The sequence below is a fragment of the Xenopus laevis genome, chromosome 1S, assembly GCF_017654675.1.
Source record: "Xenopus laevis strain J_2021 chromosome 1S, Xenopus_laevis_v10.1, whole genome shotgun sequence".
NCBI classification, from domain to species: Eukaryota; Metazoa; Chordata; class Amphibia; order Anura; family Pipidae; genus Xenopus; species Xenopus laevis.
The window spans coordinates 149,054,959-149,072,366 of record NC_054372.1 but is presented as its reverse complement, the minus strand read 5'-3'; the positions used below and the strand labels follow the sequence as shown (position 1 = coordinate 149,072,366).

At 39.3% G+C, this 17,408-nt stretch overlaps 1 protein-coding gene across 15 annotated transcripts in view; it reads right to left on the bottom strand.

The window, feature by feature from the left end:
• The window catches only part of ncor2.S (nuclear receptor corepressor 2 S homeolog), a 230,682-nt gene that overhangs the window by 136,580 nt on the left and 76,694 nt on the right, over positions 1 to 17,408 (bottom strand). For 14 of the 15 annotated variants that reach the window (XM_018235544.2, XM_018235570.2, XM_018235605.2 and 11 more), the window contains 2 exon segments: positions 14,623 to 14,750; positions 8,767 to 8,944 (listed from right to left, as the gene is read on the bottom strand). In XM_018235544.2, the coding sequence (XP_018091033.1) occupies positions 8,767 to 8,944; positions 14,623 to 14,750 (306 nt within the window). 15 annotated transcript variants of the gene reach the window in all.

Below are 17,408 nucleotides of genomic sequence, written 5' to 3'. Positions count from 1 at the left end.
TGAATTAGAGCTCATTCAAATAACGTATTCCAGTGCAAACAAAACCTAACAAAATAACTGCCTTTTGCACAAATCCTGCATGTAGAGAGGCATGATGTCTGGTGGTTTTAATAGAGTGAGCTCTAAACATCTTCTAGGAAAAAGATGGATTACTTTGCAGATCTTACAGACATTACCACTACTTATGAACATGAGTCTAATGAGTAAGATGAAGTAATAACTGGGTTGTGCTCTGGAGCATATAGAAATAGTACAGTATATACATCAATGACTATTGAACAGTAACACTAAAAAATTAAAGCGTTTTAAAGTAATGGGAATATCATGTACTGTTGCCCTGCACTGGTAAAACTGATGTGTTTGCTTCAGAAACTCTACTATAGTTTATATAAACAAGCTGCTGTGCAGCAATGGCGGAAATTGAAAAAAGGCTATATGGCACAGGTTAAATAGTGAATAACAGATAACACCATTATGTTCTACAGAGTTTATCTGCTATCTAATGTGTAACCTGAGCCTTTTCTCCTTTCAATGGCTGCCCCCATTGCTACACAGCAGCTTATTTATATAAACAATAGTAGTGTTTCTGAAGAAACACAGCAGTTTTACCAGCGCAGGGCAACACTGCATTATATTTGTATTACTTTAAAACACTCGAATTTTTTGATGTTACTGTTCCTTTAAGTGCATTTAGCAGATGGAGTCATCTGTTTAGCAAGTGCTTTTTCTAGTTTTGCTATGGTGGATGTAGAATTCAGTCTTTTGGAACCAAAACTGCCAACAAAAAGCATCTATTTGTTGTTTCAAGTCTACAATTCAATTAACCGCCTTAACCAAAGGCTGACATAACATAGACATGGTTTCATTTCCACCCGACAGGCGTTATTTCCAGGTTATATGGAGCAGCCGGTTTAGCACAAATCTTACTCCTACGCATCCTGACTGAGAGCTCAGCACAGTCACTGCTTGCCGCCCCCCCCCCCTTCCCTTATGGGATGTTAAGTCCAGGATTATATTAGTGCTATTTTACCTCCTAGCCAACTGGGACTGCTGCCAAGGTCAATACAAGTTGCAGCCAAAATCATGAACAACAGAGAAGTCCGGCCCACTGGAAACTCTGAGATGTTAATCCCAGCAACAGATAAGCGTTCCCATAACAGAGCTTTGCTGAGATTCAGCCATCACAGACAATACTGGACTTTGTCCAAGTGGACCACAGGGCACTAAACTTGCTCCTAAATTTGCCACCACACTAAAGGCATAGAGAGATGTCCTAAGCCTTCAACTGAAAATTATTAGACATATGCATTTATCAGGATTTATTAGCAAACAGAGACAGTCTACTTTGTACGTAGTCTACTTTCCTGGTAGCTTTAATGGGCACATTAAAGGTGGTACAAAGGGAAGGGGCTGGTGGAAGCCAAGGGCCAGACTGTAAAAAAGAACACAGACATGTAATGGTCTGATTTATGGATTGCAAAATGTACGGGGCTTGATAGAGATAGGTGGATCTTGGATGCGGTTGGGCATACCAGTAAGTGGTCATGGTGTCCCGTGTTGAAGAACTTAATTTTTAATTGGAACGCTGTTCCACTCCAGTTGCTGGGCCCGCTGCCTAGTTGGCCAAGGCTGGTACTGAGCTAAGAACCTGGGCAGCTGAGTGGGAGACCTTAATAATTAAGTAATAGAGGGCTCCATGATTTCTGATGTAGTTCCTGGCAGCAGGACAAAATAAGAAATCTTGTAACTTAGACCATATACAATTATTTATTTACATAAACTTAGCAAAATGCGCTCTCAAAAACACAAGCAGTAATGTACATTCTACCCTAAAAGTGGCATTCCACCCAAAAACGGAATTTTTGCATAATGAAAGAAACTGTTATTGTAAGCAATATTCTTTAGCGCCTTGTTAAAAAGAATGTTTTAGTTGCAGGTCAAGAAGAGGCACATATGCTACAGATTAATTCTCAGAGACAGCATTATGATACAAGAATTTATTTAGAATAAATTATAAATCCTTTTAATAATCATCTGTTGTAGAAGAAACACTCACTGTTTTGAAGGGTATCATACTGATCCCCCCTAAATAGTATAATGAACCATTTTTGGGTCAGATTACTTCATACATGGCACTAAACCAAAATGTAAACACCTGCAAGTAATACACACACATAAATGCACATAAACATAAAACAAAGAATTTTCTCGGTTTTCTGTAGGAGGAAGTATCTCAGTTATTCAGACACATTTGCTCTGTTCGTAGTGGTGCATTTGTCAAATTCTGTTCCGCAGCATTTTCTGAATGCAAAATTACCCTATCAATAAATTTAAGACATTCCCTGTGAAAATTCCTTGACGTCACTCCCTGGAGAAATGCCTTGTCTTCTCCCACTTATCACTCCCTGGAGAAATGCCTTGTCTTCTCCCACTTAAAGAATGTTTTCCTTGTATGGTTGGGGGTTGGTCATCAAAACCAAGCTGACATGTCATGGTTTGTCTGGGAGATCTATATGATTTTATGATGTTGAATTCTCATGTCAAATGATTACAGAATGTGTTTTTTTTACATACAACAGAAAATGGTGGTGTCTTGCTACAAGGATGCCTATTTGCAAAGATTTTCCCCATATGAATTAACCTCACATCTAAGGCCAAAACACCAGAGTATTATTCTATAAAGAGCTAAAGCAGGGATCCCCAACCTTTAGAACCCGTGAGCAACATTCAGAAGTAAGAGGAGATGGGGAGCAACACTAGCATGAAAAATGTTTTCGGGTGCCAAATAAGTGCTGTGATTGGGTATTTGGTAGCCCCTATGTGGATTGTCAACCTACATTAAGGTTCTGTTTGGCAGTGCATCTGGTTTTTATACAACCAAAACTTGCCTCCGAACCTGGAATTCAAAAATAAGCACCTGCTTTGAGGCCATGGGAGCAACATCCAAGGGGTTGGGGAGCAACATGTTGCTCACGAGCTACTGGTTGGGGATCACTGAGCTAAAGCAAAGCCTTTGTATGAGATGAACAGAGGAATGTTCCAAACTGGATGAAATTCCAAAAGTAACACTGGGTAGGGAGTAAGTTTGATTTCTTATAATGCACACTCGTGGGCAAAGCATGGAAGCAGAGTATTGTTCCCAAAGGGGCACAGATGGCCAGGCAGTGTTACATTTAGTCTTTCCATTGTGACTATGTAGGACCCTTGGCAGGACCACTCCAGCTATGAAAGGAGACATGAGAAAATTAAGACAAAATGCTGTATATGCCAAGTCGCTGATATGAAAAATACAATTTCCCATTGTAAAAGACTGATAAAATAGCCGTTTCTCTTTAACCCGAGAGACCTGAGCAAGCGTATGAATATGATCCAATTACCACCAGGCTATCTGGCTGTCTATTTCATAACTTAGTGCCTGACATTTTTCTTTATTTTTTTTTGAACAAAGGCTCAGATTATTTTCCTGGAAGTCAGCCTTGGAAAAGCAAGATAAATGCCTGGAAAACACAATCTCTCTTATGGGTCAAATAAATAAAGACCACATGTTAAAGGCAGTAATACACATCACATGTAGGGAAGCAGTCAGGCTGCAGAATACACAAATAAGGCAAGGACTTTCTGCTATGCACTGGGAACATATTTCATAAATCTTGTATTTATTTCTGTATTTTGCATAACTACATAATGCAGAACAATCATGTTAAAAGCACAGTAAGCATAAGAGAGAAAATATAACAGGCACTTTGGAGCCCAACAAAAAGCTAGTCTCCGTACAGATGTTAGTAAACTACAACTCTCACCACTACCAACAACATCTGAAGAATGTCAGGAGGGCTACAAGTGGGGTAGAGAGTGCATTAGCCAATCAATAAAATGTTCTGTATTATAATACTGGGATAATAAAGAGAGGTACAAATTAAGGGTATAAGCTGAGAAAGAGAGTGAGAGAGAAATGCACATTTCTCCGTTCACTACTTATGTGATAGGCTACAGGGCCCAATGTCTCCACTTGAACATGGCATCCATGGGACTAACACTGAAAACCTATGAGTGCTATCCCTTTAGTGTCCAGGATCATTTTATTTTATAATAAGTACTCATAACATGATCCTTACCCTATCTTGTCCAGAAGTATGTAAGAACCTATATACAGTAAATGGCCATTCAAGGGATCAGGGGTGTAACTAGATGATACTAGGCCCCGCAGAAAATTCAATTTAGTAAATTCAAATAGCTGACCTATTCTGCCAAGATATATTAAAAATGCTCATTAATTAGGGCCTTAATGTGCCCTCTACACTCCTGGGCCCCACTGCAACCGCAGGGTTTGCTTCCTCTATAATTACTTCCATCGACTTCCAAGCTTAGAGGCAACTTTTGGTTGTATAAAAACCAGGTGTCCTGCCTCCTGTAGGCTGCCAGTCTACATATTATCCAGCCACAGTCCTTATTTGGCACCCCAAGTGAATTTTTCATGTTTGTCTTTCTCCTCATCTATTTAACATTTGTTTGTGGCTCACGGGTAAAAAAGGTTGGGGATCCCTGTGCTAAGGGTATCAAGAACAAAGTCTGTCCTGCCAATCACATAATACGCAGAAAGAGAAACCCCCAGTAAATAGTGAAGCGTAACCTGCTATAAAGTGCTTAAAAGAGAACATTTACAGGTACGTTAAGTGTTTAAACAGATAACTACAGTTGTCAAATACATCAGTGTTTATCTGAAACATGTCTCAATGTCTTAAATAAAGATATGAAAGATGGAATATGAGACTGCCCAAAGTATATAGAGGCCATACTGTAATAAAATTACCTGGTGGTCTAGCGGTGCAGCTGCGTGTACGGCCGTCACGCCGCCGAGCTCCTGTTCCGGCCTCTAGCGCTGGCGCCATCTTGGTTCTCTAGGGCGCGCGCGGCGCGCCTGCGCGCCTCTTAAAGGTACAGGCGCGCTGGCGCGATTACGCCAGCGCGCATTGGCGCACGCTTTGGCGCGAAATTCAAATGTATTTAAAGCCCATTCTGACCCCCAGCCAGTGCCCGTGATAGAACTTGTTTCTAGTGGTTTCCTGAGCCTTGTGCATCTGATCTGAATCTCGTCTGTCTGATTATCCGTGTTTGACCTTGCCTGTATCCTGACTATCCTGAAATCTGTATCCTGACCCTTGCCTGCCTACGACAACTCTTCCTGCTTAACCCCTTGATTGACAACCCGGTTTGACCCTTGCCTGCCTGACGATTCTGATATCCGCCTGCCTCGACTCTGCTTGTCTGACGATTCTCTTGCCTGCTCCATTTGTACCGTGACCTTCGGCCCAAAAGACTCTGCTAACTGCCGTGCCCCTCTGCTAGCCAGAACATCTCGCTTTGTACCCCTCGTTAAGTCCAGGTGGCACCCAAGTAAGCTGAGGGCTCCTCCCGAAGCCCAACAGTGGTCACACTACTGGTGAAGCCGAGCCGAGACCAGGGTACTTAGCACCTGTTCTGGTATTGGGTGCCGGCCGTGACACATACAATATCATTTAGGCCGGAGGGAATTCCGTCTTTACTTTATCCTTTTACCTTCAGTCCTCCCAGAGAATGACGCAAATGAATATGTGGGAGTACAGTACATGGGTAATCACTGAGGTGCTGACAGGGAATATCAACTGAAGGAAACAAAACGCCCTTCACTGTGGTATTTATCTAAAGAAACAGTGCAAAGTAGGCAGCTGGTTTTCCTCAAACCTATGTTCCATTCTAAAACCTGCTCATATCAGAAGGTTAAAAGAAACAACAATATGAAATGGAAACAAAAATGGCATGCTTCCCATTGTTTTACTTGCTTTTTTTAATTATGGTATAGGCAGCACAGGTACCAAAGGTTTCTTGTTGCCTTTCCTCTAGAATGCAGGATGACAGGTAAAATAAAACCAAGCAGAGGTGATGCTCTTCCTGCCATAAGCTCACCCCTCTTCAGTTTATGTTAGCAAACTAAGAAAAGAGAGGGGAGAATGTGGTGCTACCTACATGGGACCAAAAGATCTAGTATTCCCTTTTCTAGGATTGTCCATCAGCTGTACCAAAAGCTAAGTCCCAAAGCATTAGGGCAGGTAAATCAAAAAGAAAATATCCATCAACAACATGGCAAGAAAAAAAACAGAACATCGGGGAGCAACTGAAATATACACAACACAGCCATGTGAAATGACAACTTACAAGAAGGCAAAGACAAAACATGTTGTAAAAAGTATGGATTGGATACATATGGATAAAAGACCAAGTAGATGACTTCCACGTTTGTGCAAGTATTGCTTGCTTGACTCGTGCCCATGCAGAGTCAAAGCTTGAGTGAAGTGCACTGATCTCTCTGATCCGTATGAGATTGTAAGAAAGAAAAGATTTGACCTACCTTCTATGGAGTAGGATAAAAAAAATCTACTGTTAGAAAGCATAGATTCAACACAAGTGCTCAGTTTTTTTCATCCTGCCATCAAGAGCAGAGCCAAACTTAACCTGTCTGTGTTTGTGCTGCCTTGGAATGACACAAGAAAACTCAGTTATCAAAAGCCCAGAGATATTACCTGTTAAAGTTGAGACCCATAGGCGGATTTTCAATAAGGCTAGGGGAGGCTAAGCCTCCCCAAACCTGCCTGGCACCTAACTAAAACAAACTCTCTCCGTTTCTGACTGCTGGTTTACACCTTTAACATTGTGGAAACCGGTTCTCTGAGCCGCACACTGATTGGATCTTATTCCTCATGGTTTCCCCAATCAGAATGCACCTCTCTTGACAGTAGAACTAGCCAATCAGGTCACAGATAAAGGAGGGGGTGGGGGTGAGATTCGGATCGTCGGAAGGCACTGCAGAAAGGACTAGAAGGAGCCTCACCAGAGGTGTAACTTATTTGCTGCAGATTTCAACTTACTGCTCCCACAGGTACAGTACTAAACTGGAAAAGCTTAAACACTATCTGGAATAAAATAGTTTCTTTTGTCAAAGTTTTTTCTCTTAACTGGCACCAATAATATACCTATCTCCCTTGCTCCAATCTTGAATGAACTCTTTCCCCATGAAAAGCAAATTGTGCTTTTTATGTTTTTGCACTTGTTTTTTTTCTCTTACTTTGTTTATTTTAGTCAAAGGGGTGTTCACCTTGACATTAACTGTTAGTATGTTAAACAATGGCCAATTCTAAGCAATTTTTCAATTGGCCTTTTATTATTTATTTTTATAGGTTTTGAAATATTTGCCTTCTTCTTCTTCTGACTCTTTCCAGCTTTTTAATGGTCACACCATCTAAAAACAAATGCTCTCTAAGGCTACAAATGTATTGTTATTGCTACTTTTTATTATTCATCTTTCTATTCAGGCCTCTCTTATTCATATTCCAGTGTCTTATTCAAATAAGTGCATGGTTGTTAGGGAATTTGGACCCTAGCAACCAGATTGTTCAAACTGCAAACTGGAGAGCTGCTGAATAAAAAGCTAAATAACTCAAAAACAACAGATAATAAAAAATGAAAACAAATTGCAAATTGGTTTAAGAATATTACTCTCTGCATCATAATAAAAGTTAACTCAAAGGTGAACAAAACCTTTTAAGTCTGTAAGTTAGTTAGTCAGATATTCTGAGACAATTTTTAATTGTCTTTAATTTTTTTTATTATTTGTGGAGCTTTTTATTCGGCAGCTCTCCAATGTGCAATGTCAGCAATCTGGTTGCTAGGGTCCAGATCACCCTAGCAACCATGCATAGATTTGAATAAGGAACTGGAAAGGGGTCTGAACAGAAAGATGAGCAATAAAAAAAAGCAATAACAATAGAATTGTGGCCTTACAGAGCATTTGTTTTTAGAAGAGGTCATCCCCATTTGAAAGAAAGAAAGAAAGAGTCAAAAGGAGAAGGTAAATAATTAAAAAACTATAAAAAAAGAAAAGAAAAAATGAAGGCCAATTGAAAAATTGCTTAGAATTAGCCATTCTATACACATAAAGTGTACTTAAAAGTGAAGCACCCCTTTAAGGTGGCTTGGAAACAAACCAATGTTGTATTTCAGTGGCAATGTTACATTGTGGGGGCATAAATATATCTGAATCTCTGCCACCAGTACCCACTGCATATCACTGCATATATGTTCTTGTTTTGTAAATATAGACTAAATCTCACATCTAAGCTTAACACTGTTTAACACTTCACAAATATATCACCCCTTTGTTAAAATGAAAGGGACATCTGTGAACACAAATGGATTGAGAATCCATTTAATATGAGTTGTGGAACCCACAGAACCACTTGAGGTAGTTGGGGTGGGGGTTTATTTTCATTCCAGTGGTGCATCCACAGCCTCACAGTAGCTTTAGGTCAGTCTATAAATGGCCCATCTTTAGCCTCCCCAAACAAAAAATTCACCCTCCGCCTATGTTGAGACCCCTAAAATGATTTTCAAAAAATCATTACAGTTTATAACCGGGAACAATATAACTGTTAATATTAGTGTTATGATTAAGTGTCCTTGAGGAACATGAAACGCGTGTCTACATTATACATAATGTAAAATAAAGACTTTTTTGTACTATTCAAAATACTTTGGCTCCTGGATTACATTGACTGATTGACTTGGTGTTCCGGAGTGGTGCCTGCCCGCTATTCAAGTTTTTCGTGTGTTGCTCCCCTTTGCTGAAGGTCTGGGGCATGAGCACCCGGACCCACCATGGAAAGCGGTAAGCTTGTCCTTTCATTCAAATATCTATGCTTCCTATGATTCTTATTTTAATATTAGTGGTCTTACCTTGTTTAATTCTTCCCCTGTTGCATGCTGGTTTTGCGTTATTAGGGGTGAGTGTCGGATAAGTGGGTCATGAAGAATTTCCAGTCTAGGCCTCTTCACCTCTGCCAAGTCTAGATCTTGTTGTTTGCTCAGATCATGCAGGTAAGAATGTTGGTCTCTTCCATGTAGTTCTTGAGACCTGGGTTGAGAGGAAAAGTGAGGAAGGTAAAATAAGAAAATGTGTACTTCAGTATATTAAGTACGTTTTACAACTCTGTGGTTTTTATATAAACCATTAACAAAAACTCAGTCTAAACAGTGTATGTAGAGAATCTATGCCACCTCACTTTGGGCATCAGTTTAGGGTAAATGGCAACCAAATTTCTGTACATGCTCAGGTAAAGTTCTGTAGAAGTTTCTGTATACAAACATTTGTGATACCAGACTGCTGCTCAGTGCAAAGGACCAGTGATTACAAAAAGTCATGACAAAAATTACATGGCTTGACATACAGGGAAATAAGATGCAAAAATACTTGATGGGTAAAAATGTAATTAATAATTATAGAAAGCTTTTAAGTGTAATGATACTGTAATAGATAGACGTAACAAGTCTTTGCTTAATAAATACACAGACTAAACTGAAATACAAAAGCTTAACCCTGAGTCTGTCCATCCCATGTTCATCTTTCTGCAACTGGAATATTTTGAATCACAGTTGGTGATTCAAGCAGTTTACTATAGGCAGTACCATGTTAGCAGTCAGGTAGGTAGGTATACCTGTAGCGTGGGCACCATGAAGCCTATTTTGTTTTATTACAAGCCCAGTTACCTTAATGCTCTTTTTGATCTGAGCTTCATGATAAAATCAGCAATCAGCACTCCGATTTTTCAGCCTAAGGTCCTTCGGCTGTTGTCAAGCTATATTTCCCAGTTATCCTCCAACATCATTCAATTGTCAGACATGCTAAGATTTGCAGTTCAACAGCTGGAGTGTGTAAAATAATGACTATGGTCACACGTAAGAGCTACAGAATAAGCTCTTTCTTATTCTTACGACTTGTACTTATTTCAGAACCGAAGTATGTCCTCAGAGAGCAAAAACAGATGCACCCACCCCACCAGTCTTATTCCATTGCATGACAATTCTCAGAAGTAAAGAACATTCTTGGGACATCATTCGCAGAACAGTCAGTTTCGATGAAATTCAGTAATCTGAGATTTGTGCCAAATGCCTGCCTCTCGTCTTGTGTGATGCCAAATCCTTGAATTGATGTGGCATTATTAAAGCACCACTAAACTTAAAACACAAGGTGATCCAGCATGAAAATGCACTAAATACATATTCTCTTTTGACAGATGTTCAGATATCTGACAAGTTATGTAATCTTAATATGTGCATCACCACAAGCTATTGTATTTTTCTCTCTTGTAAGCTGTTTTAGGCTCAGAGAGGTTCCCAGCAGTAGGCTTCAATAGGTTCAGTGGAATAAAGCCTGATGTAGATAGAAAATGATCTCATGCATGATAACAATCTTATTTAAGGTACATTTAGCTCTGATAGGCTCTTGAAACAACCCCCCTCCCATACATACACAAAAACATACATACATGAGGCTTCATATGGCAATATTTGGTTGAGATTTATTTTATTTAATAATGGAAAGAATATAGCTAGGTATTTGTGGGGCTAGCTTTCTACACAAAAGACAGATCACAGCTAAAATGCATCTCATACACGTATCAGACAAAGAGAACCTTTAAATCACCCAAGGGAGAATCTCTGACAGTTCTAATGGTTAGGAGAAATCCACAAGCCAATGCTCAAGAAGCCTCTGACATTAAAAGAAATGTTTATTTCATCTGACCTACTTACAGGTCAGGAAAATGCTAGTGTGTAGTGCACCTGCCAGCGGAGGCAACAGATGAACCTGACATTGGTGCTCTGCCCAAAGGCTAAATATCACAGAGTCTCTCCTCCTTATTTTTCACCGACATAATTGAGCGCTTGGGGCAAGGTGACTGTGCTGATTTATGTCTGGCAATGGAGTAGTTCAGTGTTAAGGTCACAAGAGCTTCAACATTCCACTTGCCTCATCCCATCAATTATTTTCTAGACAAGACAACATTTTATTTTTACTTTCCTACCATCAATATTCCTTTACTCATGTTTTTGGCAGCAGTTCCATCACTGTAATGGTATAAAAATGAATGTTAATGTGGCTGAAAGTCTTTATGTTAACTCTATGTAACTGATCCCAAACTAAGACTGTGAAACACACTATGGTAAGTTAGAATCAGTACTGTGGATTTTTGGCACACACAGTGTTCCATCAGCCATCCCTATGGTGGTGCTGTCAAAACAGCAGATGCTTGGGCAAGTCACATATATTTTTATGTTTGTACTAATGTGCAAATTCTACTCCAATCCCCTCAATTGGTTGTCCCCTTTGAAGGGTGGTGACTTTGCCAGGATGTGATGGTGGAGTTTATGTATTGAATAGGCATAGATGCTGGTAAAACATTTTAGTCATAATGACAATACAGCTCATTTACAGATGGTGGCAAAGGATGGCAATTGGATTATCTTTTTGCCATTTTTGGCAAAATGTGGTCATGAGGAAAAAGCGTGGTAGATAAGTGTGGTCAATAGAATAAAAAAATGAATGTGATCTTGATAAAGTACATTATTGTTATTTTCTTTATATACGATATACACATACCCTTTCAGCGGTTCTTAATAAAACAGCCCCCTAATGTCTAAAATAATATTGGTCTGATCCTACATCAATGTTTCATCTTAACCTTTAATCGCAAGGGACTTTAATTAACAGGGGCATTGCCAGCCTACAAAATAATTCCAGATTCTCTTCTCTTCATGTTAATCTAGCAACATAAACCTTACTTGCACTAAGCAAATTAGTCAAACCTTGTTTCATACATCCTATTGAAACCCAAACCACAGCAAGAGGTCTGTGGAAACGGTCATCAAGGCAGGCTTTGCTTCATCCCAAAATCTTGTTTATGCACCATAAAGAACGATCAGACACATGTGCCCAAAAATAGACTATGTGAGACTACAGGGGAGGACAGTATATGAATCAAGGAGAATCAGCGTTACCACCACACCCCTTCAAAAGAACACTTAGGAAGTTATTTACTAAACTCCGAATGCAAAAATTAAGAAAAATTCTATTCTTTTTGTTTTATAAAATCTGACTTTTAAAAAAACATGATTTTTTTAAATTTATTAAACTCCGGAGGATGGAAAAATCAGAATCTGAAAATCCGGCATCTCAGACCTGTCGAGGTTGCATATAAGTCAACGGGAGAAGTCCCAATTGACTTAAGTCCCAAGATGTGCGCTGAGTTTCGTGAAATAACCCAAAGTTATTGGGGTTTTCGGGTGAAAATTATGAAAAAATTATGAAAATCAGATGGGAAAATCCGAAAAAAATTGTGAAAATCTGATTTTTTCCTGCAAAGAAAATTTTCGGGAAAATGTAGTAATAAATAAGCATAAAAACCCCTAGCGGATTTGATCGGAGTTTGTAGCAGAAAATATTGAGATAAATTTGGACTTTGATAAATAACCCCCTTATTAAATACATATGCAGCATGTTGGCAAATTTATTGCAATACCCAAAAACTGGTTTAAGACAAGTAATGCACCTCATTTTAATACATTTTCTTTCATCAATGGATATGTCACTGCATTTAGGGGATCAAAAAGACCCACCCTAGACAGCTACCCAATGGTTTAAAATTTCCCTAAAGTTATTTTTACTTGAATAGTACCAAATTATTTCTGCTATTTAGAACATTTGGAATCCATTAAGAATTAATTTTTTTCATGGCAATCTATAACCTGAGGATTTTCTCACTTTTCTCTGTTACATGGGCCGAATCAGTCCTTCCCAAGTGCTCCGTCAGGCCTGCCCAATCGATATCGGCAAGATATTGATCAGGTAGGTTTGGAAATTTATCGTTGTTGTGGGATCATTTGGCTCTTGGAACAGCCTGTCAGAGGTTTTTTAAAGAAATGACTTCACTACTCAAAGCCTAGCATGAACCATTTTCTTCTATTGGAACACTGCTGGTAAAAGGTCTGCACAAAAAGTCTGTTAAAATCTATTAGCACAACCTTTTACCACCATCAAGTTTTAAAATGTAATATCCCATGTTGGAATTTTGCAAGTGATACAGAAAATATACAGCCTTAATATGCCAGTGTTAGAAGACGGATAGTAAGTAAATAAGTAAATAAATATTTTTATACATGCAAAGTACAGGAGGGGTTAAAGATATGTGAATCCTCACTCTGCTCCCAGACAAATCATACTAGCAATCATCCAGGCAAAGGAGAGACTTCTAGGCCCGAGGTAATGAGCCCTATTGTTTATGAAGTGAAGATAAAGGAGGAATGTATTAATCATCTGCCCTTCCCTGACCACAGGTATGTATACACAGGAGCAGTTTGAAAAAGATAGACACCAATACCTTGGGTCCCCAATCTTTATTCCATGGTGCTCATGACACTCCACAGTGATCAAACGTTTCGGGACCGCATGGCCCTTTCTCAGTGACACAGGACATGCAACAGGCCCTGATACGTATACTAATTAATAACAACTAATTTGCATTTGTTTCCAATCCATTATTAAAAAAAATTTACTTGTTTCCAAGGAAATAAATTCAGAACTGTGTCAAGAAAACACAATGCTCCATATAGACACAAAGCACTTGAGAAGAATTTGAACTTATTTGTGACTGTATAAATGTAAGAGCTTGCCAAACATTCACGCATTTTTGCCAAGTGTGGAAGGCCTCCCCCTTAGCAACATCTTGACTGCTACCTAATCAAATATAAGTGCATATAAAACTAAAAGGAAACTAAACTAAAAGGGCCACTATCCTGTGATCACAGCCAGCGCCTCTGATAAAATCTTTATAGTGTCTCACTGTGGTGATGCCACAAAAAATTCAGTCTTTTCTGAGAAAACATGTGTCTGGTGCATATGGGGGTTTATATGGTCATTATTATTCCCATGAAAGCATCAGCTTTTTATTACATTGCTTCAGAATTATCATGGCAACTAATATTTATTTCCCTAGACAGAAATAAACAATCAGTAATACAAAAAAACTAAACAAAAAGGTGCCTAATGCCTTATTGGTGAGAGTAGGTTCGGGACTAAAGTCACTGCCACTGAACAATGGGAAGACTGTACATTGTTTCACTTCCAAGAGGAGATACATAAGACTGTGCTACTGTGGCATTATGGGAAAGCAGCACAATTCTACACTTTGAGGTTTCCCACATGTTTAGAATGTTCTCACGGTAGTTATCAGTAGACCAGCAAGTGAGTGGGCAACTCAAGCTATTTAACCTGTGCATGTGTTCTAAGATTTTGAAGTAAAGGTCCCACAATATGTATGGGAATCATTTTGTTTTGTTTACTTTTATTTTTTTTTACATATCGCAAGGGGCGGAACTGCTCACTATTTATGCACTCAATGTATTATATTGACATTAATACGAACAATCCTTCAGCTGGATTCCCAGTTGTTCCCCAAACACTAAACACAAAAGAAATCACCATTGCCCTGTCTAACCCATGCTGTGGCATTGGTCATTGATGCTAGAAGCACCCTTGTGCCAGTGCTCAGTCTAACCTACACCCTGGAGTGGACCAGCTACTAGGAAAAGAGAAAGATTAGGCGTTAGTAAAACACTTTGTACAAAATATGTAAGCAAAGTTAAGACTTTTCTGCATTAGTTTTGGCCATGTTGACACATCTTGGTTCTGATAAGCACAAAATAATAGACAAATACACATACTGTAGACCTGTCCTGCACTTTGAAGATCATGCATACCTTTCATTTCCTGGCTGGAATTCAGACAGCAGCGAGGGCCTTCTTCTTTGTGTCAAAAGAACAGAGCCATGGCCTAGGTGGGAGCTGTAATCGCGGGGGTGGTGCTGGTACTCCAATAGGTTGGCATCCTGAAACAATAAATAAATTGCTCTTAGCTGATTTTGTTTTTCTGAACCAATGGTGCACAAACATGTTGCATGCTTACAAATTGTCGCCCTTACCCAACAGAAAAGTTGTAACCAAACAAAAACTGGAGGGCCATAGGTTGCCATTCCCACTGTAATTTAATTCACAGATAAGTGCAGGGCAGTTGAGGTTAATAATACCAAATCTAACCATAAAATGCAGTATGGGAACAACAGCCAAAGTAGAAAGGTACTAAAAGGAACACCACCTCTAAGGGCTCTTACACATGGGCAACTTGATGTGTTCCCCTGTGTGTTCTGCGCTTGCATGCGCCCAAATTAGTACAGAGAGTAAAACGGGCTACGTTTCTTTCTGTGTTCCTCTGTAGTGGAACACGGGATACATCCACAGGAGAACGAGTGTGTTTAAACACCCGTGTAAGAGCCCTGATGGTACAATGTAAAACATGGTCTTCGGTTGCTACTTGTCTATTAAACCACAGCAACCAATTAACTAGTAGCATCTGATTGTATTGAGAGTATTGGCCAACTCTCCAGAAATCAGGACAGTCTGCTGACAGATCAATGGGCCTAAATAGATATCCCAAGGATATCTGAAAGAATCCCTCACTAACTAACTTTGCAAAATACATGAATTAATGTCTTTTAACCTATAATGTCTTTTTACCTATAAAGAGACATCCCTCCTGTAACACTGGAAACCCCAGATCTGAAACTGCCAAAATTAAACTAGTCATGGCTTCATGGTTTTCGCTGGGTGCTGTGAGCCAATTGGAAGCAATGTTTTCTAAATGTGTAGTCACCATTAAACTGGTTTCCACTTGTATTCCACTCCCCAACATAGATAGGGTGGCAAATAATTACTTTCATTAGTGATGCAGATGCCCACAACTATCGGAGCAGATATCTATTCATAAGTAAAAAAAAAGTTGTCTTGTTGCTTGTTTTGATAAATTGTAACAGAATTCCTAAATTTATAGGCTTGCTTTTTATCTCATTTAGGGCAGTGGCCGACAAGGAGTTTTGTCACCTGAGGGCGACATATCTCCTTAATGCCTCTCCATTGGAAATAATGGAAACCACAGTAAAACCTACATATCATATCAAATCACCTGAATTTTCCATTGGGCAACTTCAGAAGAATGAAGTGATGTGTTGGTTTTATCACTGGTGATTTCAGTTATTTCCAGTAGAAAGGCCTTTTTTTTGTCGCCTGCAGTCATAGACATAGGCAGGAGACAAATCTCCCAGTCAGCCACTGCCCTTAAATGAACAGTTCAGTTTAGAAATAAAAACTGATAAATAGATAGGATGTGCAAAATAAAAAATGCTTCTAATATAGTTAGTTAACCTAAAATGTAATGTATAAAGGCTGGAGTGAGCAGATGTCTTGCATAACAGAACAGAACATTACTTCCTGCTCTACAGCAGGTTTCTTTAGGCACGGCGCAGCGCCATTCATGCAGGTGTGCCGAGCGCGCTCGGTGCGTCACAGTAGGGAGGCAGGTAACTTTTACATACTTTCATATTTTAAAAAGACATTTTTTAGTGTCAGAATCACTTTAAGAACAGAAAGAGTGGGATTTCTGAAAAGCTATATGACCAAACCTTAGTAACAGAGTTTGAGGATTCTCTTGCCATATGGGTTTATTTACTGAGAAATATAAGTATGACTATTGTCTAGGGAAAATGCCAGAGAGACGGGGAGGTAAAATGTCATTTCTACCAACATTCCTAAATGTTTCCAGCTTCTTGAAAAGTGCAAGAGACTCATCTCCAGACCCACATACTGTATTTACACACACAGGCACGCATAATACTCCCCCTTGTACAGTAACCTGAGAAATAACATGCTTTATTTAGAAAGGGCCAGTGTTTCATTTGGCAAGGAATCTTGCTTATCAGAGTTTCTCTAGTCAGCATTTCCTGACACCTGGAACGCTTACACTAGTTTCCTAAAGGCTGTTACAGTGCTCCCTTGTCGTATCGGCCCCCTCCTTTTACAGCCGTGTAAATGGTTATGACAAAAGTGCATTAAGTCAGGGGTGTTCGAGCTGTATTCTACAGCTCCCAGAATTCCAAAAGCCAAAGATGCACAGGTTTGTCATTCAAATATATTTGCTAAAATGTCCATGCAATACTTTTAGAACCCAAAGAGATTTCAAGTAAAAGTCAGGTCATTGTGGGCCCACACTAGGGTTGCCACCTCATTCCTTTAAAATCAAACACATATGGAATACACAGCCTGCATGGCTAATTAGCAATTCATTTAGATGCATGCTCCAGATTGAACTGATTTATGTGCAGCCATACATATCATGCATTTTAATGAATTGTTAGCCATGCTGGCTGTGTATTCCTTATGTGTTTGGTGGGGTGAACAACCGTAGCCTACATACAGGAAGATCTTGTTTTAAAAGCAGCACTTTTAAAACAGTGGTGCAGTGAGAGTGGAATGTCGTGCATTGGCACATAGCAGCTAGTTTCAAGTAACATAACATAAAACACAAAGACATGAATACTGCACTAATGGACAATTAAAAATCAAGGCACAATACATCACACAATGGGGCCTAATCAGCAGGCATTAGCATATTTCCAGCAAGTTCAGGACTGATACCAAAAATATGCTACTATAAA